At 56.2% G+C, this 23035-nt stretch overlaps 1 protein-coding gene across 4 annotated transcripts; it reads left to right on the forward strand.

The window, feature by feature from the left end:
* The first annotated feature begins 9980 nt into the window (after positions 1-9980).
* Positions 9981-22889, forward strand: DOK4 (docking protein 4). 4 transcript variants are annotated; one of them, XM_036345787.1, is made up of 9 exons: positions 14874-14890; positions 15444-15706; positions 19247-19354; positions 19485-19599; positions 19850-19969; positions 20047-20236; positions 20933-21071; positions 21263-21386; positions 21504-22889. In XM_036345787.1, exons 2-9 carry the CDS (start codon positions 15641-15643, stop codon positions 21620-21622), a joined length of 981 nt encoding a protein of 326 aa, XP_036201680.1. In that variant the 5' UTR covers positions 14874-14890; positions 15444-15640; the 3' UTR covers positions 21623-22889. The 4 variants fall into 4 exon arrangements, with proteins under 4 accessions (XP_036201682.1, XP_036201681.1, XP_036201679.1 ...); XM_036345789.1 differs by lacking the exon at positions 14874-14890 and adding an exon at positions 9981-10097 and having other exon boundaries at positions 15447-15706; positions 21263-22889; XM_036345788.1 differs by lacking the exon at positions 14874-14890 and adding an exon at positions 10016-10097 and having other exon boundaries at positions 21263-22889.
* Positions 22890-23035: the final 146 nt, after the last annotated feature.

Below are 23035 nucleotides of genomic sequence, written 5' to 3' on the forward strand. Positions count from 1 at the left end.
ACCATCCTGCATATCAGATATTTACATTACGATTCGTAACAGTAGCAACATTACAGTTAGGAAGTAGCAACGAAAATAATTTTATGGTTGGATCACATGAGGAACTGTATTTAAAGGGCCAGAAGGTTGAGAACCACTGCTCTATGCCATCTTCCACCTCCACCTACCCTCCTCTGCCTCCCCCACCACAAGAAATTATTAATAGTTTTTAAAGGGGGTCCCACATTTTCATTTAATGCACCAGGCCCCATAGTAAGTGGGTTTCATTGTCAAGGGACCGACCAGCCTCAGGAAATGGCCACAGGGTGGGCCCCAGGACTGCGCCCCGCCTTTAACCATGGTCAGTCCCCCAGTTCAGAAACTCCCCTGGCTCTCCTCCCTGATGCAGGGTTGGGGGGGGTGGGGGTTGGGCAGCACAGGGGATGAACAGCTTAGGGGGTAGGGGGGGATGACTGCTCCAGGCATTTCAGATCCTGGGGAGGCAGGGTGGTCCTCAAATCCCTGTGTCTCCCCTAGACAAGTGCCACTCCAGTGGAAGGATGGGCACCGCAGAGCAAACGAGGCACAAACTCATGTCCATGATCCGGGGGTTCCTAGTGCCTTCGGTCAATAGGCTGTTTTTCAGGCAGCGGATATGGAAGGTGCACGGCTTTGACCTTCTGGGCTCTGGGGAGGTTTGCTCCCTCCAAGCACCGCCTCTGAGGGCAGCGGGGGCAGAGATCCCCTTGGCAAGATGCAGCTGAAACAAAGACAGATCCCTCCTAGAAGGCGGTCCTAAGGAAGTCTGCAATGCTTAAGTGTGGGTGCAAATATTTAGCCACACAAGTGCCCATCGTGGTACGGTTTACAAAGGCAAGAACGAGACAGCTACATGGCCAGCGGTCGGGGCTGGTTAAATAAATGATGAAACGAGGGTGTGTTTCTCCAGGGGGAGGCTGGCCTGACCTTCAGACAGAAGAGGGGGAGTGAGAAGTCAGATCTGAATGTGGTATAGGTGGTGGGCTGGGCTTTCTCTCGCTACATGTGGAGGAATCGAAGCCATAATGTGAGTCTCAGGGTCATTGTCTTGCTTCTTTCTTATCCCCGACCCTCCCAGCTCCCAGCAGCCAATCGCCGGGGAGCAGGGACACTTGACATTCGGAGGCCCTCTCAGATCTGCCCCTGCCACCAGCCCCCTCCCTACCCCAGCCCCACCAGCTCCCTCCTGTAAGACTCACCTTCCCTTCCTGCCTGGCTCCCCACAAGCCCACTGAGGCCCTCCATCTATTCTCTAAGGGCAGCCTGAAGGATTTTTAAAAAATGCTAATTGGATTCTTTCCCGTTTCCTGTTTAAAACCAAATGGTTGATTAGCTCCCCGTCCCTCAGGAAGGAGACCAAACCCTTGAACTGGCCTTCAAGTCTCTTCGTGGGCAGCCTCCCTGAGCACTTCGCGTCCCCTCTTCCCTCTGCTTTCCAGCCGCTCTGGCCTCCTCCCACACTCGCTCTCTCACAGCGCAGGCCCTCCTGCCACAGGGCCTTTGCACCCGCTGACTCACAGCACTCTCCCTCCAGTCTCCACTGGGGTAACTCTCCCATTTGCTTTCACCTTAAGAGTCACTTCCTCCTCCATTGGCTTCCCAGACAGGTCAGACCTCCCCGGCCTCTTCCAGCACCTGGCGGCCCTCGCTGCCCTTTCCACAGTTGCACCTGCAGCTGTGGGGTTCTTAGGCCGATGCCTGTCACTGTCACTAGCCCGTGAACTCAAGGGCACAGGTTGCTCTTGTCAACCACGGTGTCCCCAGCGCTCAGTGCCTGGGCACAGAGCAGTGCTCAGATGTTTGTTGACTGAATCAGTGAGTCGGCGACGGAGGGAAGGCTGCTGGCTGGCATGCCTGTCCAGGGAACACTCGCCAGGCCTGCTGTTCGCGTAGCACACATCACACTTGCGCTCAGGACAGCAGCCCAGAGAGCACCGTGCCCTGGGAGGTGCCGGGGCTGGGGTGCCCCACCTTCCTGAGAGCTGCTCTCTGCATCCCTCGGAAATCTCCCCGTCCCCAGCCGCCTCTGGAGGAAGCAGAGGGAGCAAGAGGGCCCCATCTCCTTCCTCTGCACCCGCTCAGGGTCAGTCCTTTGATGTGAAGGTTCCCTGGAGGCTGGTTTGTGTCACTGTTGAGCTGGGGGGAGGGAGACAGTTCAGGGCCTCATCCTAATGGACAAACGGGCCCAGATCTCGGTGCTCCGTGCAGCGGAGGGGCCCTGGGCTCTCGCCAACTTCTCACCAACAGCCATTGAAAAGAATCCACCAGTTTGATGGCTGTGATGGGGTGGGGTTGCCTGGGATTCTTTACCTGGGATCCCAGGGACTCTGCTCTGTGAAGAGCAGGGGAGGGAGGTGGGGGGAGTGAGGACCTTGCAGGAGGCCCTGTGGGGATGGACATGGACTGGGGATCCCTGTCCTTCTAGGTTATGTCAAGGCCCCAAGAAACAGAGGTTCCACAGTCTCCTCTTCAAGTCCTGGCATGGCTGCATCATCGTGGACAGATTCTGCTACTTGCCTCAGTTTTTCTATCTGTGAAATGGGGGTTGTGATGGCTACCCTGGATTGCTACCGTGAGGTTCAATAGGCTAGAACGGTGTTTCCCCAAGAATGGGCTCACACCACCACCACCATGGTCAGTAGAATGGTGCAGGTCACACTCCACAAAATGGTCCGGACGGACATGGGGCGAACTGTGAGAAAGCGATTCCCTACTCATTTTTCTTCCCAACCTCTGACCCCGTTCTTAAGGAGAGAGCCTCAGCCAGGTGGCAGTGTGGGCGTAGCACCTCTCTAACACTTGCTCAACGCCTTTTTTTTTTTTAAATATATTTTATTGATTTTTTTACAGAGAGGAAGGGAGAGGGATAGAGAGTTAGAAACATCAGTGAGAGAGGAACATTGATCAGCTGCCTCCTGCACACTCCCCACTGGGGATGTGCCCTCAACCAAGGTACATGCCCTTGATCGGAATCGAACCTGGGACCCTTGAGTCCGCAGGCCGACGCTCTATCCGCTGAGACAAACCGGTCAGGGTTCAACTCCTTTTTAACAAAAGCCTTAGAGCTTTTCGGGCGAGCAATATTCGCCAGCACACGTGTCATGCATTTATTTTATTTTCAAGGTGTTTTATTTATGTGGCTCGTTCTCGAGGCAAATAGAAAAAACATGTGAGGTGATTTAAAGAAGAAATATATTGAGCAAATAATAGCACAGGAGTGGCTGCGTGGCTGGGGCTTGGGAAATACCGTTACAGCGGGGGTGTCAGAGGGGGTCTAACGGAGAGTCAGGCAATGTGGGCAATGAGGCCACCCCCACTGTGGAGTCAGCAGAGAACACCCCTGCCCCGTAGGGATGAGGCTGCCCCTACCAGGTGTCAGCAGAGGCCACGGAGAAAGCCTGGACTTCTCCCTCCCCCGGCTGTAACCAGGTGTGCCCCCCTGCCCCTGCTGGTGCAGTACCAAACAGAAGGCTTAAACAAGACCTGGAGTCTCATGATAGGAAAATGTCCAGATTTTGAAAAACCACTCATATCAAGAATCAGAAAGACCTCAAATTGAATGAAAAAATGACAACCAATGGATTCCAACATGGGGATGGCAGAGATGTTAGAGTTCTCTGACCAAGAGTTTAAACCAGCCATGGTAAAAATGCTTCAGTGAGCAATTACAAAGCAAATGAAAACAAAGCCTCAGCAAACACACAGGAGGTGTAAAGAGAACCAAATGGAAATTTTAGAACTCAAAAATACAATCACTGAAATTGAAAGCTCAGCGGGCAGGCTCGATAGCAGAATAAAGAAGATAGAGGAAAGAGTCAGTGAACTGGAAGATGGAACAATAGAAATTGTCCAGTTTGAACAACAGAGAGAAAATAGACTGGAGGTAATAGGGAGGCAGGTAGGGGTGGGAGGTGGGAGGACTCGAAGAGCTTCAGGGACTTGTGAGACTATAACAAAAGATCTATTGTTTGTGTCACCAGAGTCCTTGAAGGAGAGGGGAAAGAGGGCAGGGCTGGAAAAGTACTTGAAGTAATGGCTGAACACTTCCCACATGTGATAGAAGATGTAAAGCTACAGATCCGAGAAGTTGAGTAAATCCCAAAGAAGACAACCCAAAGAGATCCACTCCAAGACACATTATAATTAAACTTCTGAGAACGGAAGATAAAGAGAAAAGCATTGAAAGCAACCAGAGAAAAACAACACCTTACATATAGGGGAGAAACAATTTCAATAATGGCAGACTTCGTATCAGAGACCATGGAGGCCAGAAGGAAGTGAGACAATATTTTAAAAATGCTGACAGTTCTTTTCCACACTCAGTGAAAATGTTCTTCGGGAATGAAGGGCCAATGTAGAAGTTTTCAGATGAAGGAAAACTAAGAGAATGTACTCTTAAAAAATGACTAAAAGAAATTCTACAAACACAGGAAACTATAAAAGGAGCCATGGAACATTAGAAGAGGTGAAAGAACATGGGAAGTGAAAATATGGTTAAATACAATAGGCTTGCTTTCTCCTCTTGAATTCTCTAAATTATGTTCCATAGTTAAAGCAAAGATGACCATACTATCTGATGTGGTTCTAAATGTATAGAGAGCGAATCTTAAAGACAATTATATTATCAATTTGGGAAGGCAAAGAGACCTAAAGGGAGGTAAGATTTCTCTACTTCACTCAAACTGGCAAAATTATCACTCCAGTAGACTGTGAAAAGTTATATAGACATAATGTAATACCGAGAGCAACCACTAAAAAGCTATACAAATAGATGCACTAAAAACCAAAATAGGTAAATCAAATGGAATTCCAAGAAATGTTTAGGTAGCTTACAGGAAGGCAGAAAAAAGAAAGCACAGAAATGAAAAACAGAGAACAAACAGAAAACAAAAAATAAAAGGTAGATTGAAACTCTGCCATGTCAAGAATTATAGTCATTGCAAATGGTCTAAATATACCAAGTAAAAGATAGATATTGGCAGATTGGGTTTAAAAAGCATGACATTAAAAAAAAAAAAAAACCTATATGGGAAAAAAAAGGAAAAAAAAACACCTATATGTTATCTCCAAATGATTCACTTCAGATATAATGATACAGGTAGGTTAAAAATCAAAGAATGGAAAAAGATATATCATATAAGCATTAATCAAGCACTAAAGGAAAGCAGGAGTGACTAGACTTCAGAGGAAAGAAAATTACAGAGACAGAGAGGGATAGTATATAATAATAAAAGGACAATCTATCAAGAAGACATCGCAATCCTAACTGTGTATGCACCAACCAGCAGAACTACAATATATGTGAAACAAAAAACTGTTAGAACTGCAGGAGAAATGGACAAATTTACAATCATGGTTGGAAGGATCAACCCCCCTCTCTTAACTATTGATAGAACAACTAGGTAATCACCAAAAATATAGGAGAACTCAACAACCCCACCAGGTAACAGGTGGTGTAATTGGTATTGATAGAACACTCCACTCAAGAAACGGAATGCTTTTCCCCTATGATCAAGAACAAGGCAAGTATGTCAGTTCTTACTGCTTTTATTCAACACTAGTGGCCCGGTGCATGAAATTCGTGCACTGAGTTTGAGGTAGTGGGGAGTCCCTCAGTCCGGCCTGCACCCTCTCCTATCAGCATCCCTCTCACAATCCAGGACTGCTGGCTCCCAACCGCTCACCTGCCTGCCTGCCTGATTGCCCCTAACCACTTCTGCCTGCCAGCCTGATCACCCCCTAACCACTCCCCTGCCAGCCTGATTGACGCCTAACTGCTCCCCTTGCCGGCCTGATCATCTCCAACTGCCCTCCCCTGCTGGCCCACCCTCCTCCAACTGCTCTCCCACCTCCGCCGTCCTGATCACCCCCAACTGCCCTCCCCTCCTGGCCTGATCGCCCGCCCCTAACCGCCTCTGGCTTGGCCACGCCACCATGGCTTTGTCTGGAAGAACATCTGGAAGGTCTCCCAGAAGGTCTCCCAGTCTATTTAGCATATTACCCTTTTATTAGTATAGATAGTGCTGAAAGCTCTAGCCACTGCAATAAGGCAAGAAAAGCAACTAAAATACATACAGATAGGAAAGGAAGAAAAAAACTCTAGATGACATGATTATCTATGTAGAAAATCTCAAGGAATCTACTCCCAAATCCCCAAACTCCTAGAACTAATAAGAGTTCAGCAAGGTTGCAAAGTACAAGATAAACATACAAAAACATTCATTTCTATACACTAGCAATGTACACATGCATAGCAAAGTTAAAAATATAATAGCATTTAAATTTGCCAAAATTGATGTTAAATTCTTGGGTATACATCTAGCAAAACGTCTGTAGGACTTGCATGAAACTACATTCACACTGATGAAAGAAATCAAAGACTCAAATAGTAAAAATGTCAATTCTCTTCAAACTGGTAAATAAGTCTAATGTAATTTCTATTGGAGTCCTACCAAGATTTTCTAAGTATATTGATGATTCTAAAATGTAAATGGAAAGGCAACAGAACTAAACTAGCTAAAACGATTTTGAAAAAGCATAAGGTGGGAGGGGTCATTTTACCTGATTTCATAACTTACAACCAAGACCGTGTGCTTTTAGCAGAGGATAGACACATAGATCAATGGAACAGAGCAGAGAACCCAAAATAGACCCAAGTGATTTTTTTAAAAAATATATTTTTATTTCAAAGAGGAAGGGAGAGGGAGAGAGAGCTAGAAACATCAATGATGAGAGCGAATCATGGATTGGCTGCCTCCTGCATGCCCCCACTGGGGATTGAGCCCGAAACCTGGGCATGTGCCCTTGACCGGAATCGAACCCAGGACCCTTTAGTCCACAAGCCGACGTTCTATCCACTGAGCCAACCGGCTAGGGCAGACCCAAATGACTTTTGACAAAGCTGCACAAGCATTTCAATGGGAGAAAGGGGGACGTTACAACAAATGGTGCTGGAACAATTGCACATCCACAGGCAAAACAAAAAGAAACAAAACAAAACAAAAAAACACAACACCAACCCAAGCCTCACACCTCACACCTCAGACAAAGTGTAACTCCAAAGGGATCACAGGCTTTAAATACAAAACATAAAACTATAGAACTTTTAGAATAAAACATAGGAGAAAATCTGTAGGATCAAGGTGTGGGCAAAGAATTCGTACACATGGCATCGAAAGCCCAATCCATAAAAGGAAAAATTGATCATTTGAACTTCATTGAAATGAAAAACTTCTGCTTAGTGGAAGACCTTGTTAGGTGGATGAAAAACTAAGCTACGGACTGGGAGAAAACGTTTGTAAACCGTATATCTGAAAAAGGACTCGTATCTAGAATAGACAAAGAACTCTCAAAACTCAATAGTGAAAAAGCAAATACTGTACTCAGATTAGGACATGGGCAAAAGACATGAAGAAATATTGCCCTGAAGAAGATATACCTGTGGCACATTAGCACACAAAAGGATGCTCAACATCATCATTAGCCATTAGGGATATGCCAGTTAAAACCACCAAGGGATATCACCACATGCTGATCAGAAAGGCTGGGGGGGGGGGGCGGGAATGTAGTGACAATAACAAATACGGGCGAGGGTGTGAAGAAACTAGATCGCTCATCCATTCCTGGTGGGTATGTAAAATGGTATGGCCACTCTGGAAAAACAACTTGGCAGTTTTTTCACGAAACATGCAATGACCATAGGACCCGGTAACTGTCCTAGGCAGTCAAGACCTATGTTCCCATAAAAACCTGTACTTGAGTGTTTATAGCAGTTTTACTCATAATAGCCCCAAAGCGGAAACAACCCAGATGTCCTTCGATGGGTGTACAAATAGACACACTGTGGCACATCCATACCATGGACTACTTCTCGGCAGGGAAAGGAATGAACAATTGATACATGTGACACCTGGGGTGAACCGCCAAAGAATTATGCTGAGTGCAGAAAAGCGAAGCCCCCAAAGATTACACACTTATGACTCCAATTTTATAACATTTGAGAAAATGTTACCAACGGCCACATCGATGTTACAAATGAGTAGCGGCTGCCAGAGGTTAAGGAGGTGTGAGAGTGGGAGGGAAGTGGGTGTGGATGTAAAAGGGCAACTTTGTGGTGATGAAAATGTTCAATATCTTGACCGTTTCAATGTCAATATCTGGGCTGTGATATTGTACTCTGGTTTTGCGACGTGTGACCACTGGAGGGACTAGAACGGGTACACAGAATTTCTCTGTAATATATATATATATATATATATATATATATATATATATATATATATAATTTTTTTTTCATTTTATTTTTCCCATCACCCTTTATCCCCTCTATGCTTTGTATCCTATCTTATAATTGCATGGGAATCTACAAATACCTCAAAAAGTTTAATGAAAAAAAAATTTAGGTGCCTATAGGACAGACGGAGAGTGGCTTGAACAATAATATGAGAATGAGAGAGTGAAGAAGTTTGGGAAACGCCGCTCTAGAGAAGGTAACTTTTTATTGAGAACAGTTTTTTGGGGGGTGTGTGTGTGTTGGGATGGCCAAAATTCCTCCAGAGGTTCCTGGTGGCGAAACAGTTTTCTTTGATGGATCAAGTGCTGGGGGCTTTATGGGCTGTGGTTTGAAGCAAAGCAGGTGGGGTCAAGTTTGGAAGAGGCCTGGGGAGGTCAGGAGGTCGAGATCCAGGCCAGCTTAGGCGCAGGGACTGGGGCGGCCACCTCCTCCTCCCCCGGAAGTCTGGGGCTGCTGAGCTCAGGCCCAGGACAGGAAGCCTCCAGGAGTCCGTGGGGCTCCCCTCATGGTCACGGGGACCATCCAGGGAAATTGGGGGGAAGAGAAGCAGCTCCCTAAGAAGCAGCTCCCTGAGCAAGGAGGAGGCCCAGGTCTCAGGGGCAGGGGCCTGGACCCCATGGGTGATGCTGAGGTTCTGGGACCCTGGCAGCGTCAGACCTGCCCCTCTGAGCAACCTGGACAATGGTTTTGTCCTGCGCGGTTGGTCTGAAGCAGCGGTGAGCGGGCATGGGAGACACCTGGGGGCTTTGGAAAACAGGTGCTGCTCCCAGTCTGACGTCATAGCTGGGCTGGGCCCGGAGCTCGCATTTCTAACCAGTTTCAGGTGATGTGGTGTCTCCGGCCCAGGACGTCACTGTGAGAAGGCGGGTGTAAGAGGGCGCAGGCTGGAAACTAGGAGGTGAGGCATTCCCCCCAGGAGAGGCCCATGTGACTTCCCCATCCCGCCTGGGCTGTGCGAGCCCGTTGGGCAGTGACCCAGCACCTGCAGGGACTGGAGGGGCAGTGAGGTGAGCGAGTGTGTGTGTGTGTGGGGGGTGACGAAGTGGGCGGGGGGGGGGGTGACCAAGGGGAATGGGGTTTGGACCCTGCAAAGTCTGGGGTGGGGGGGGGGCAGAATGGGAGCTCTGGGGGAGGCAAGGAGGGGCTGATGGCCCACCTCTAGGGGAGCTGGCATCAGATGGAGGCGCTGATGCTACTACGTGTGTGAGGGGTGGGTGTAGTGGGGGCGCCCCGAGCGGCGCGCTAAGGAGGTCCCTGGGGGCCCTGGGGGCAACTGGGCTGTGAGGGTCCAGGGAGTCCTGTAGGGGGTAGGGCAGCAATGGGGGGGTGCGAGTCCTGAACAGGCTGGGAGATGAAATTGGGGGGCGGGGAGCTGATGTGGAGTTCAGCTTCCAGGGGCTGAGAGGCGCTGTGAGATCGGGATTTGGGGCCCAGAGAGGGGTGGTGGGCTGAGCCCGGCACCGAGGGCGACGTGTGGGTCGCGGAGGCGCGCGGGGAGGGGGTGGAGGGAGGTCGGCGGCGAGTGCCCTGCGGCTCAGAGGAATACGGCGGGGGCGGGGCGGGGCGGGGCCGGCCCCGGGGCGTGGGCGGGGCGTGGGCAGGGCCGGCGCTGGGTAGGGGCGGGGCGGGGCGCAGGGGGAGCGCACCCTAGTCCCCGCCGGAGCCCAGCCGGGCGGCCGCGCCTCCTTGCCGTCTCCGCCCGGAGCCCGGCGCCGCCGCCCCGCCGCCACCGCCGGCCCCGCCGTGACGCCCTGCAAGCGCCCCCGGCCCGGGCCGCGGCTCCCAGGTAACTAGGGGCGCGAGGCGGGGAGGGGGGGCCCAGGAGCCCTTCCTATTCGGAGGCAGAGGGCGGGGAGCTCTGGGACCTGCTCCCCCAAAGTCAACCCAGGCCCTAGAAACTTACCCTGAGCTCCCCCTCTGCAGAGGGCCCGGGTTCGTCCTGATCTCACCCCTACCCCACATACACCCATCCGAGTAGCCCAGACCCTCTGCTCCCTGCCCTCAGGTCTGCTGTCCCCCCAGGGGCATAACCCAGGCCAGGCAGCCCCCACTTTCTGCACCCCACTTTCCTGCTCTCTCAGCTCCCCCAAATCCCAGGATACTTTTCTCTACCTCCCCTGCCCCCACACTGACCACCCCCACCTCCGCTGCCCCCGCCCCCACTGCCCACCTTCACCTGTCCCCACTGCCCACCTACAACTTAACCTCTTGGCCAGCTGTCTGCTGTCCTTGAACCTTTCTCCCCTGGCCCTAGGGGTTCCTGTCCACCTCCCCCAGGACCGCCAAGGCCCTGCTTCCAGTCCAGTGCTTTCTGTCACTGCAGAGGGACAGGGGTGGAGTCTGGGCACCTGGGTGATGTGAGCAGAGCAGGGCCTCCATGCAGCCATTCCTGTCCCCCCACCAGGGGTGGGTCCCAGAGCTGTGCCCCCTCCTGGCCAGCCGCTTGCCTCTCTGTGCGTGGAAGCTGGCTACTTCCAGCCCTTCCCTCCCGGCAGGCAGGACAGCAGGGCTGGTCATGACCTCACCCAGCCACCCTGCTGGAGGGGTGGGGAGAGGCTCCCAGCCAGGCCTGGCCAGTGTCAGCAGCGTTTCCTCCCCCAGGCAGCGTTGAACCAGCTGTGGGTCTGGTGCCCTGCTGCTTCCCCAGCAGCAACAGTTTGCTGGCCATGACCATGGGCACTGGGGAAGCCCTGGGGTCCAGGGAGGTGGGGCCCCTCACACCCTGGAAGTTACACCTGTGGACGGTGAGCGGATCCGGCCAGGGGGTAGCGGGCGACAGGACGAGCAGGCGACAAGTCCTGGAGAGAAGCCTGCTTTCGGTTCCCAGATATCCAGCTCCCACTCCACACTAGGCACCATCCTAGCTAGGTGCTGGGATGGAGCTGTTCACCAGACAGAACAAGGCCTCAGGGAGCAGACATTCGAGGGCGGTCTAGGAGCCTGAGCCGTCGAGGAGCCAATGAGCTGTTGAAGGAACAAGAAAATCCTTCCATGATGCGCGTAGTGTGGGCAGTGAAACCGGATGTTGTGACAGAGGCTGACTGGCGGGGCTCCTGTGGCCAGGGTGGTCAGGGAAGGCCTCTCGAAGGGGCGACCTTTGAGTTGAGACCTGAATGAAGTGGCAGAATGAACTTGGGATCATCTGAGGGAACAGTGTTGTAGGCAGGGAACAGCAGCAGTGTTCTGTGTGGGCAGGAGTTAGGCAGGTTGAGAAAGAAAAAAGGCCAGGGCCCTGCCCGGTTTGGTTCAGTGGATAGAGCATCGGCCTGCGAACTGAAGGGTCCCAGGTTCGATTCCGGTCAAGGGCACATGCGGGGTTGCAGGCTCCATCCCCAGTACGGGGGCATGCAGGAGGCAGCGATCAGTGATCCTCTCTCATCGTTGATGTTTCTATCTCTCCCTCTCCCTTCCTTTCTCCTCTCTCTTCCTCTCTGAAATCAATAAAAATTAAAAAGAAGAAGAAAGGCCAGCGCAGGGGGAGACAAGGGTGGGGTGGGCGGGGACCAGGGGAGAGCAGAGCGTCCGGCTGGTGTGGAAACAACATCACTTTTCTAACTTAAGGGCCAGGAGACAGGACTGTTCAGATGTCCCCCGTCCCATGGTTCCTCTGCCCATCTGGGTGTTCGATCTCTTTGTCACCCACCTTTGGATGAGGCCTGCAGTGTTTTAGATGTTGGTTCCTTGTGGGAATTTGCAGGGGGAGGGGAGGGGGCGGAGGGAGGCAGAAGGGGGACCCCTCCTGGATCCGATATAAATCACACTCTGGGAGAGAGGGCCAGACCTGGTGCTGGTGAGAATCCTGCCCACGGGGTCTCTGTGGCGGGGTGGAGAGAGTGAGACAACCGGGAGCCAGGTGTCCAGGTAGGGATGTCCTCAAGCCCTGATAAGATCCCATCTCTCACGGGTGGGAGGCCCAGCCAGGCAGGCAGCACCGCTGCTCTGTCATTGGTTGCCAACAGCAGGCGTAGCGTTTGTTCTGGAGCCAAAGCCTCCGGGCAGAATCCAGGTGCTCAGAGGGGGTGCTTAGGGAAGCTGCCCCATGGGGCAGCTGGGCAGGGGAGCCCCGGCCCTCCCTCTGCTGGGCACCACAGAGTCCCCCTGCCCCCTCCCACAGGACACCTGCCCTTTCCTGGGGAGAGGGCCGGCTCAGCCCTGCTCTCTGTGAAGGGGGGCAGGGTTGGTGCTGTCTCAGCTGGGACGGGACATGGGGGCCCTTGTTCCCCCTGCAGTGGTGAGGGGGCTGCTGGTCACCCTGCCTAGCCTCTCTGGGTGCTCAGAACAGACCTTCTCTGCTGCAGGCTGGTGAGAGGCCGAGCCGGTGGGGGCTCAGGAGACAAGGGGAAGTGGCCCCAGACGGCAGTTCCTGGCCTGCACAGCTCACCTGGGGCCATTTCTCCAGCTTAAACCATGCATTCCCTCTGGGGCCCGGCTGCTTCCAGGCCCCCCACTGCCCCACCTGATCCCATCGCCTGTCAAATCTGTGGTCCGTCTGTTGGCTCTCCCCCCTCCCTCCCTCCCCAATCCCCTTTGCTGTACTTGCCCTTGCCCTTTGCCACCCAGGCTTCCCATGGAAGGTTGCTCGTCTGCTGGTATTTCTGTGGGTCTGGTTCTAGGGTCAGGTGTGGGCCTATGGACAGACACGGCAGGGGTGCTCCTGAGAGCGTGGCAACCCAGTCACTGAGCGGATGCCGCTGGGAAGGTAGCTGGTGGCGCCAGGAAGGAGAGGCCCGCCCTGGGCAGGTGGGTGATGGGTGGTGATGGTGGTTCCGCAGCCTTTGGCTGGGCGGCAGCTCTTGAAATGAAAACGGCCCCGATTTCCGAGGCAGAAGCTCTGGTTCCAAAGTGGGCGGGCAGGAGCCTGGTGGATTTATTTTCTCATTTAAAGCAGGTGGGTTTGCCCTGGCTGGTTCGGCAGAGTGGATAGAGCATCGGCCCTCAGATTGAAGGGTCCCGGGTTCAATTCCGGTCAAGGGCATGTACCTCAGTTGCAGGCTTGATCCCAGCCCGGAGTGCGTGCGGGAGGCAACCAATTGGTGTGTCTCTCTCACATCGATGTTTCTCTCTCTGTCTCCCTTCCACTCTCTCTAAAAATCAATGGAAAAATATCCTCATGTGAGGATTAACAACAAAAAAAGTAGGTGGTATATCCTTGTTGTTTTTTTACTAACGGGGAAACTGAGGCACAGAGATGTGACGTGGCTTGCCCAAGCTACCCATCCAGCTGGATTCAGGCTCCTGGCTGTGCCCCCCTGCGGGCTGCTGTGAGGGAACCCCGGGGCTGGTGTTCCCTTGTCGTGTGCTCTGGAAGGGGCCTTCCATGCTGTGGCCCCACAGCCGGGGCCAGCCTGCTGTCGTCTTGGAGGGGACTCTGTGGAGCTGGTCCTTGCTGGGGGGGGGGGGGGGGGGGGGCGGCGGGCAAGGTAGCCCCCGGGCAGGCCATGGAGACCCATCTCTGACTGACAGAGCCCGGGTGAGGCAGGGCTGATGGGGGCCAGTGCCAGGGAGCGGGCCCCAGACCAGACTTTACAGGATGAAGCAGACCACTTGGGCCTCCCACTTGGGAGGGTCTTGGATCCAGGGGGCCGGGAGAGAGGGAGTGAACTGGCAGGGAGGCGCTGAGGTGGGGCTGAGGAGGCTGCCAGTGTGCGGGTAAGAGGGTAAGATCGGGGAGCGTCACCCTCGTTGCCAGCCTTGTTTGCGTGTGCCCAGGGGGGCCGTCCCATCTGTTCCCTTGTTAGGGACTTAACAGACAGGCTTCCAGGAGATTAATTAATGCCAAGCTGCTGGCACATCCAGCAGCATGCCTGCCCCAGGCTCTGTCCTGGCAGCACAGATGCCCCGCTGACTCCAGAAATGCTTCTCCTTCCCACCAGCGGTCCTGGAAACATGGGGGGCCATGTGGCTGGCAAAGCCTTGGCACTGAGTCTGGACGGCAGGAAGGGCTGAGGTCGTGGCGAGCAGCCAGAGGTGGTCGCAGGACATTCCACCCTGGGCCTGGCCCCATCACCCACCCCGAAACTTCTCATTTGTCCCTGGCTGTGCCCCAGGCTTGCTGGGTGACTGTAGCCATGCCGCTTAGCCTCTCTGAGCAACTTTATTTTCCCGTCTGTAAAATGGGTGTTGAACTGGGTCATCCCTGAGGACACCCCCACACCATGTCTGAGTCTGAGACTTCGTTATCTGTTCATTATCTGATTCGGAGTGGCCCCTGCTGGCACTCCCATTGCCCGCCCTGTATCGACTTCCCCTGGGCGCCCCTCACTGTCATCTGGCGGTGTCCTCTGCCCCAGGCCCAAGTGACGGCTAGTTCTGCCGGTGCTCCTGGGGCACTGCATGGCCCGGCCAGACCCGAGCTTCCCAGCAGCACGGCCAGGGCAAGGCAGCAGCTCTACAATGGCCACCTCCAGCAGGCCCAGCACATTCCTCAGGCTTATCTGGGGGCCCGCCCGCTGGACTCTGCCCTCCCACCCAGGGAGCAACACCCAGAGGAGCTGCTGAAGAGTTCCAAGGGCTGGGGCAGGGCCCAGTGGGCTGGAGGTGCCCATTCTCAGCTTCCTGCCTGGGGCTGGAGAGAACCAGGTATAGGAGGGCCAGGGCAGTGGGATGGGGAGGTGGGGTCTGCTGAGACCGGCCAGGCAAATTGTTCTTAACCTCAGGGAACGTGGGGTTCACTCAGACCCCAGACTCTGTGCCGTCTTCTGGGGAACCCCCACCCCCATCTCTGGAAAGGTGCCTGTGGGCCTCCCGCGCACGAAGGGGGCAAGTTGCCCTCCGCGTCTGCCCCAAAGTTGTAACAGGAGATTGGGTGGGACAGCAGTGCGGGGCCACCTCCTCCTCCGCCCCGCCTCCAGTGCGGACCCAGCACGGTCCTGCCAGGAAGGGGTTAACTGCTAGCCCCAGCCTTGAGGGAGGGGACTGGGCTGGACCATTTTCCTCGCTGCCGCCTCCACCTCGGTTTTCCTGAATGGTTCTGTCGTCCAGGGGTGGGGAGGGAAGGGAAGGAAGAAGGGCGGGTGAAGGGGGGGGGGGAGGAAGGGAGGGAGGAGTGTGGGAAGAGGAAGGAAAAAAGAGCGAGACAGCCAGGGAAGAGAAAGATGTCACTGCCTGAGCTCCCTGTCATTTTCGTTTCCAGCAGGCGCCGGGCGCAGGAGCCGCTGGAACAATGCTGAGGCGGGCGAGGTGAGGAGCGGCCGGCTCTGCCTCCGCGAGGAAGCGTCGAAGGAGTGTCTCGAACAGGTGATCGGAGGAGCCGGAAACCGAGGCCACCTGGGCGGGCATCCCTCCCCTCTCCTCGGCCAGGCCCTGCCCCCCAGAGAAGGTGGGGAAACCATGGCGACCAATTTCAACGACATCGTCAAGCAAGGCTACGTGAAGATGAAGAGCAGGAAGCTCGGGGTGAGCCCCCCTCCTAGGGCCCTGCCGAGGGACGGGCGCCGGCGGGGTGCGGAGGACTTGCTCTGGAGCCTGGCGGGTTGGGGGTCCACAGCCCAGCATCGTGCATTTGCCTCCAGGCTTCTGGCCAGTGGGCTGCCTGGCATGGGTGCCTGGGCCCTGCCCTGCCTGCTGCAGCCCCCGCCCCAGCAGGATGGCTGGCATCCCAGCGGCTGGGCCAGTGGTGGCAGCCGATGGGCCGATGTGATGTGCCGGCAGCTCCTGGCTATTGTTGAAGTTGTCGCCAGGGCAGCGGCCGGGGCCGGGAGCGCTGGAAATGCCGGGCTGCGTGCGCTGAGACCAGCTTCCCGTCTCCTCTCCTTTCCTCCCGGCCGCCTCCCTGCCTCTCCCCGCCCCTCTCCTGGCCTCTTTTCTTTTAAGTACCTCCTGGCCGCTGCTTCCCATTGCTGTCTGTGTGTGGGTATTTATTTACGGGTCTTTGGTTGTTGCTCTCACCGTGAAAGAAGTGTTTGGAAAGGACGGGGGCTGGTTGTGGGGGTGCGCGTTGGTGTGAGGGGTGCGGAGGCTGATGTTTCTGTGGTTTGTGAATGAGAACTTGGGGCCCGTGGCTCCGAGTTGCTCGTCTGTGCTCGGTGTTTGGCCCCGAGCTGGGGCTTGGAGGGCCCGTGGAGATGAAGCCCCGGGCCCCTGGGTGTGCGCCCTCTCCCGCGCCCTGCCGCGGAGACCCTCAGAGGGCATGGGCAGGGACCGCAGGGACCAACTTCATGATCGTGGTGGGGCTGTCCAGGAATTGCCCCTCTTCCTCTGAGACCCCACGCCCACCCCCCAGTGAGGGGTCTGGCAGCTGCCCTTCCCAGTAGGATGGAAACCCTGGTGACAGGTGGCCCAAGTCTAGTGTTTTACCTGGGCCTCTGGTCCCTCCCTTCTTCCCTCGCCCATGGCCTTGATGGGGTGGGGGTGGGATCAGACTGCTCCAGCTTCCTGGCCCGGCCTGAGTGGGGTGGGGGAGGAGCAGGGCTTCAAACCAGCTCCCCTGCCTGGGTCCTGGACTGAGCAGCGCTGGCCTCGGAGAGGGGATCCCCCTCCTGCCTGAGGGCCCGTGGGGGTATGTCTGTCTGTTCAGCAGCTGAGCTGGTGGGCGTTTGCAGCCTTATTGGGATTCGGGTTTGTGTCCCATCCTGGGCCCCAGCCCAGGAGCCTGGGCTCCGTGGCTCTCAGCCACTGCCTCTGCCCTGAGAGAGGGCTGGCGCCCACTTGGAGCACAGAACGCAGAGAGAGACTGAGGCTGAGGTGGGAAGGCCGAGTGGGTAGGGGCCCAGTTTCTCGTGTGGCTCCTCCTCCCTGTGGGCCCAGACCTAGCAGGTCCCAGGCACTAGCTGGGCTGGGGCGCCGTCAGGATAAAGCCCACGTGGAGGACAGGCCACTGGGCAGGCAGCCACGGGTTTAGTGTCGGACCTGTGCTGGTAGACTGGGACCCGCCAAGGTGGGCACAGCCAGGGGAAGGGGGGTTGGGAGCTGGGACATGGCGAGGCCCAATCTGGGGTCTCCCCCCTCAGCGATTTGAGCTTCTCTATGCAGACTGATATGAGGGACTGCAGTCACCCCTCAGGACAGCCATTATGGTCTCAGCTCAGAGGTGAGGGGGAGGGGCTGGAAGAGATCAGGCGCCCCCTCCCTGCCTGGGCCTTCCTCCAGGCTGAGCGGTGCAGTCTTTCTGAAGTACTGATCAAAGACCTGTGAGAAGTGGGGAAGGAGGGCTCTTGAGCGCAGTGGCTCCCTGGGGCTGTGTGTGTGTGTGTGTGTGTGTGTGTGTGTGTGTGTGTCTCCCTGTAACCAGGCAACCAGGGTGCTCAGGCCCCCCAGGCCTTTTGCCCCTGACGCTGCAGGCTGCACGGAGCCCAACCTGGCAGGGCATATCTGGGTCATGCATCCATCCATCCATTCATTCAGGGTCCCGTCATATGGCCATTCAGAGCTCTGTTAACGAGGCTACCAGGATGTGCGTGAGGACTGAGAATAAAACAGTGTTTGTCCACAGGAGGCCGGCTGTGGTTTAGGAAGATTGGCCAGGGGCTGAGCCAGGACCATGGGATGGGGGCTGCCTAGGCCCCCTGTACCCTGGGACTCTGCCCGCCAAAGGCCTGGTGCCTGTGTGGCAGAGCAGGGCTGGGGAGGGGGCGGGGCTTGGGGCTATGGCCTGGAGGCCCCCTCACCTACTCTGCTCTGCTCTGCCCCTCAGCCTCCCTGCTGCTTGCCAGTGAGAGACCAGAGATTTCTGGGGAGTGGGTCCGCAGGCTGCTGGAGTGCCCACTGAAAGAGGAGGGGCATTCCAGCCAGACCCTGGGCCGTAAGAGAGCCCATGCCAGGAAGGAGGGGCCATGGAAGGAAGAGGTGCAGCCGGGCAGGTGGCGAGGGCCACCCCTCACGTTGCCCTGTAGCCCTGGAGAGTGGTCTGCTCCTCCCTGGCTCTTTGGCCCTGGGCACAGGGTCACTGGCAGTATTTGGACAAGGAGGGACCCTTGATGGGGCAGGCACTGTGCTCCGGGTCACCCCAGGTTCCTGGCTCTGTCCCTTTACCTTGAGAGCCGCCGGTTTCCCAGCTGGCACAGGCAGCTGTCCCTGCCCCCTCCACCCAGGGCTGGTTAGAGAATGAAGAGTGTGAGTGGAAGCTCCTGGAGTCGAGGGGGTGTTGCCCGGCACCGAGAACAAGGGCTGTGACGTGCAGGCTGGCGGTGGAAGCGGCTGGTCCCTGCGCCGGGGGCACCGCTGCTGTGGCTGGTGCTGCCGGAGCCCGGGCAGCGCTTGGTGTGCATGGGCTCCGAGTTCTGGCCCTGCGTCTGGACAGCCTGTTACAGCCTGACTACCGTTTATCAGCTGTTACTTTACTTTTTGGTGCCTCAGTTTCCTTATCTACAAAGTGGAGATAATAGAACCGGCCTCAAGAGTGACCCCGAATAGCTGTGTAGAGTGCGAACACCAAAACGTGCCAATAACAGGCGCTCCGTAAACACACGTCGGTCCTTACGTCACAGGACGGTCTCCTGACTCTTCCTCTCCCTCGGTATCTGCGGGAGACTGGTTCCAGGGCCCCCGCAGGTACCGAAATCCACGGATGCCCAAGGCCCTCACATCCCATGGCCGAGGACAGTGCCTCCAGGCGGGCCTCTGCACCAGATTCCCAACCACAGATACATATGCTGTATGTTTATCAGAAAAAAAAAATCCACGTATAAGTGGACCCCGTGCTACAAACCTGTGGTTCAAAGGTCAACTGCACTGCGAGCTGAGCTCACAGTAAACCGAGTGCACCTGTGGACCAGCCTTTCCGAGCAGCCAAGAAATAACTGCCTTTCAATGAGGGGGGGACAGGACACACTCTCCCTATGACTGTCCTGCTGGTGTCAGCTGTCCCAGGCTTTCTCCTGGGCTGGGGCCTCCCGGACGGCTGGGCGGCACTGCCCCCTGCGGCAGGCAGGGTCACTGCAGGGCCATGCTGAGGGGAACGGAAGCCTGAGCCCTGGTCCTTGTCGTCTTGCCCCTCAGATCTACCGTAGGTGCTGGCTGGTGTTCCGGAAGTCCTCCAGCAAGGGGCCCCAGCGGCTGGAGAAGTACCCGGATGAGAAGTCCGTGTGCCTCCGAGGCTGCCCCAAGGTGAGGGGCCTGGGCCCTAGCGCCCCTAACCTGTAAGCAGTGGGTCCAAGAGCACCCGCCTGGGGGTGGCAGAACGGTGGGGGTGCGGGAGAGGGGCTCCAACCTGAGTCCTTTGTGGATGCTGCTCCAGGTGACCGAGATCAGTAACGTCAAGTGCGTCACACGGCTCCCCAAGGAGACCAAGAGGCAGGCGGTGGCCATCATCTTCACCGACGACTCGGCCCGTACCTTCACCTGCGACTCAGGTGAGGCGCTGGGGCTGCAGACCTCGCTCCAGCCTCCACGGGGCCGGCCGTGCTTCAGTGGACCAGTTGGAGAAGGCAGAGCAGGGCTAGCTCTGGCTGGTATGAGGGTTGGGGTGCCTTTGAGTGAGCAGGCCCCCAGGGTGAGGGGGAGACAGGCCAAATTCACTGGCCTTGCCTCCCTGCCTCACGAGTAGATGGGGTGGGCTACAGGGACCCTGAGCCTGCAGCTCACAAGGTACCATTTCTCCAGAGCTGGAGGCGGAGGAGTGGTACAAGACCCTGTCTGTGGAGTGTCTGGGGTCGCGGCTCAACGACATCAGTCTGGGAGAGCCGGACCTCCTGGCCCCAGGGGTGCAGTGTGAACAGACAGGTGAGGCCTGGTGGTGGGGAGGAGGGGACAGGAGGCCTCCCCGGGAAGCTCCGGCCCATTCATCCTCTCCCCTCCAGATCGCTTCAACGTCTTCCTGTTACCCTGCCCCAACCTGGACGTGTATGGCGAGTGCAAGCTGCAGATCACCCATGAGAACATCTACCTCTGGGACATACACAACCCCCGCGTGAAGCTCGTCTCGTGGCCCCTCTGCTCACTGCGCCGTTATGGCCGGGACACCACACGCTTTACCTTCGAGGCTGGCCGGTAGGACCCTCTTGCCTCCCAACCCTGTCTCCCCACGGTCATGACGGTGGCCACCATTCACTCCGGGTCAGGCACTGTGCTGGGAGCTGAAGTTATTTATTGGTGTAACAACCCCAAAGGGAACATAATATTCCCATTTTACAGATGAACTAATTGAGGCTCACAGCCGGCAGGTCAAGTGCGAGTTTACCAAAATCAAACTCTTTGGGCTCAAATCAAATGCTGGCACTGACACCAGCCCCGGGGTTGTGGACCTGAGCCTGTTTCCTCGTCTGTCACCTAGGGGACAAGAAAGTATCTAACTCCATGGGATTGTGGAGGATGGGTTCACAGCGTGAACTCGGAGCCAGCGTGCCTAGGCTTGAATTCCGTGAAATCCTCTGTGTAACCTTGAAGTTACTTACCCTCTGTATGCCTGTTTCCTCACTGCAAAGTGGTTTGAGAAAACCCCTAGAAATGAGGAAACTAATGGTGTACAGAGCAGAGGGGAGAAAATGAATGGGCTCATTCCTGTAGAGTATTTAGACCACCACCGGGCGCGTCGAAACCGCTCGGAATGTTCGAGCCACGGGTCAGACCCCAGGGTGACAGCCTGCCTGTTTCCCAGAGGGCCCGGGGTACTGGAGAGCCCAACCAAGCACGTGTGGGTGCCAGGGGGTTCCCACCACCTTGCCTTCCATGCCACTGTGTCCCCAGGATGTGTGACGCTGGGGAAGGGCTCTACACCTTCCAGACGCAGGAAGGGGAACAGATTTACCAGCGGGTCCACAGTGCCACCCTGGCCATCGCCGAGCAGCACAAGCGGGTCCTGCTGGAAATGGAGAAGAATGTGAGGGTGAGGCAGTGGGCGTCTTGGTCCAGGGTAGGGGGAGGCTGGTGGGCGGGCAGGCCAAGCACCTGGAGTGTGCCAGGGGGTCTCCTCTTAGCGTAGCCACAGGAGAGGCAGGCAGGGTCTTGGGCTGGCTGCTTGAGGGCAAGCCACTGCCCCCAGGGCTAATGCGAGGGACCCCCTTTTCTGGCCCACAGCTGCTGAACAAGGGCACGGAACATTACTCCTACCCCTGCACGCCCACGACCATGCTGCCCCGCAGTGCCTACTGGCACCACATCACGGGCTCCCAGAACATCGCTGAGGCCTCCAGCTATGGCGGTGAGTCCCTGCAGCGCCCCTTGGCCACCTGCCGCGAGCCTCTGTGGGAGACGAGGCCTTCTGGGCAGGGACCTTCCCACCTGGACCCGAGTCCTGAGCCTGCCTCTGTGTCCACAGGTGAGGGGCATGGGGCAGCCCAAGCCAGCTCGGAAACGGACCTCCTTGACAGATTCATCCTGCTAAAGCCAAAGCCCAGCCAGGGGGACAGCAGCGAGGCCAGGACCCCCGCCCAGTGACAGCCGGGCTGGCGTGCACCCATGACTGCGGGGCTGCCCGCTGCGTGCTGAGGACAGCCTCAGGGGGCTATTGGCCACGCGCCTGGAGAAAGGGAGCCGCTGTCCCTTCCTTGCCCCCACGGGGAGGCTGGACCAAGGCAGAGGGCTGGCCACGCTGCCTGAGCATGTGTGAGGGGCTGGAGCTACCGTGGGACTATTTACTGTTCATGATTTTAATATATACGGCTTATGACATATCCTGTATTAACGAGATTTCCCCGTCCCTCCCTGCCACCACATACAGTTTTGAATCCCATGACCAGGCCACCAAGGCTGGTTCTGAATGTCCTCTGTGGCACAGCCCTCCCGCTGCCAGGACTCGCCTGAGCTGCCAGGGCCGGAGGCAGACAATCAGAACTCAAGGCCGGTGCTGTCGGCAGGCTTCTCCCAGGAGCCAAGGGCTAAGATAGCAAGTGGCTTCTCAGTTCCTCTGGGCCTAGTGGCACAGGAAGGATCCGAACTCATGCGGTGCCACCTGCTGACATCTGGTTGACACCTCAGGTGAAAAGCTGGTTTGAAAAAGAACATTTCTGCCCAGGCTCCTCCCTGCTTTGTAGGCTGAGAAGATCCCTGTGGGCAGGAGTGCTGGTGACCTCAGCCGGGGGAGGCGGCCAGGCCAGGAGGGAGGGCCAGCAGGACTGCAGTGGGGAGCTGCCCTGCGGCCCCCTCTCACTGACCTGGGCCGGCAGTGCCCCTGCGGAGAGAGGAGAGGCCCCTCTCTGGTCTGACCACCCTCTGGCCAGAATGGACTCAGAAACCAGCCCTTCCACTTCCTCCCCACATGGTGCTGAGGCTCCCTGCTGAGATGCAATTAAAGCAATTGACTTTCTAGTGCTGGTATTTATTGACTACTGGGCAGAAGGGCTATCTTTCTATCCACATCAAACCTTCGGTTATGTGTGTTGTGTTTTTTTTTGTTTTTTTAAATACTTCGGGTTCTGCTTTGTGGGAACAGACCTTGTTACCCTGATGTAAATAACCACTGTTCAAGTCGCGGCAGGAGGCCCCTCCAGCAGAGCCCTGGAGCCAAGGGGGTGGCCACAGCCAGCTCAGCTCTGAACGGAGCAGGGAGCGACCACCAGAGGCACAGGCCTGCAGGAGAGCCCGAGGCCTTGGAGGGGGGGCTGCTGGCTCAGCGAGCAGCACGATGACGCATGAGGGAGATTATGTTGTGCTCTTTATTGCCAAAAATAAAAACTCTACTGTTAATAAATATCCCTTCCTTTCTGCACTGTATCTCCGGTTTTCTCCCATGCCTCCCGCCAGGCTGCCTAATTAACTGCTTTGGGTATGTTCCTCCCAACAGGACTAAGGGGTCAAAGCCAGACCTTCATTGAGGCCCTTTCCCACCCCACCCTCTCTCCCTTCCCCTTC

Source organism: Myotis myotis, unplaced genomic scaffold, assembly GCF_014108235.1.
Source record: "Myotis myotis isolate mMyoMyo1 unplaced genomic scaffold, mMyoMyo1.p scaffold_m19_p_19, whole genome shotgun sequence".
NCBI classification, from domain to species: Eukaryota; Metazoa; Chordata; class Mammalia; order Chiroptera; family Vespertilionidae; genus Myotis; species Myotis myotis.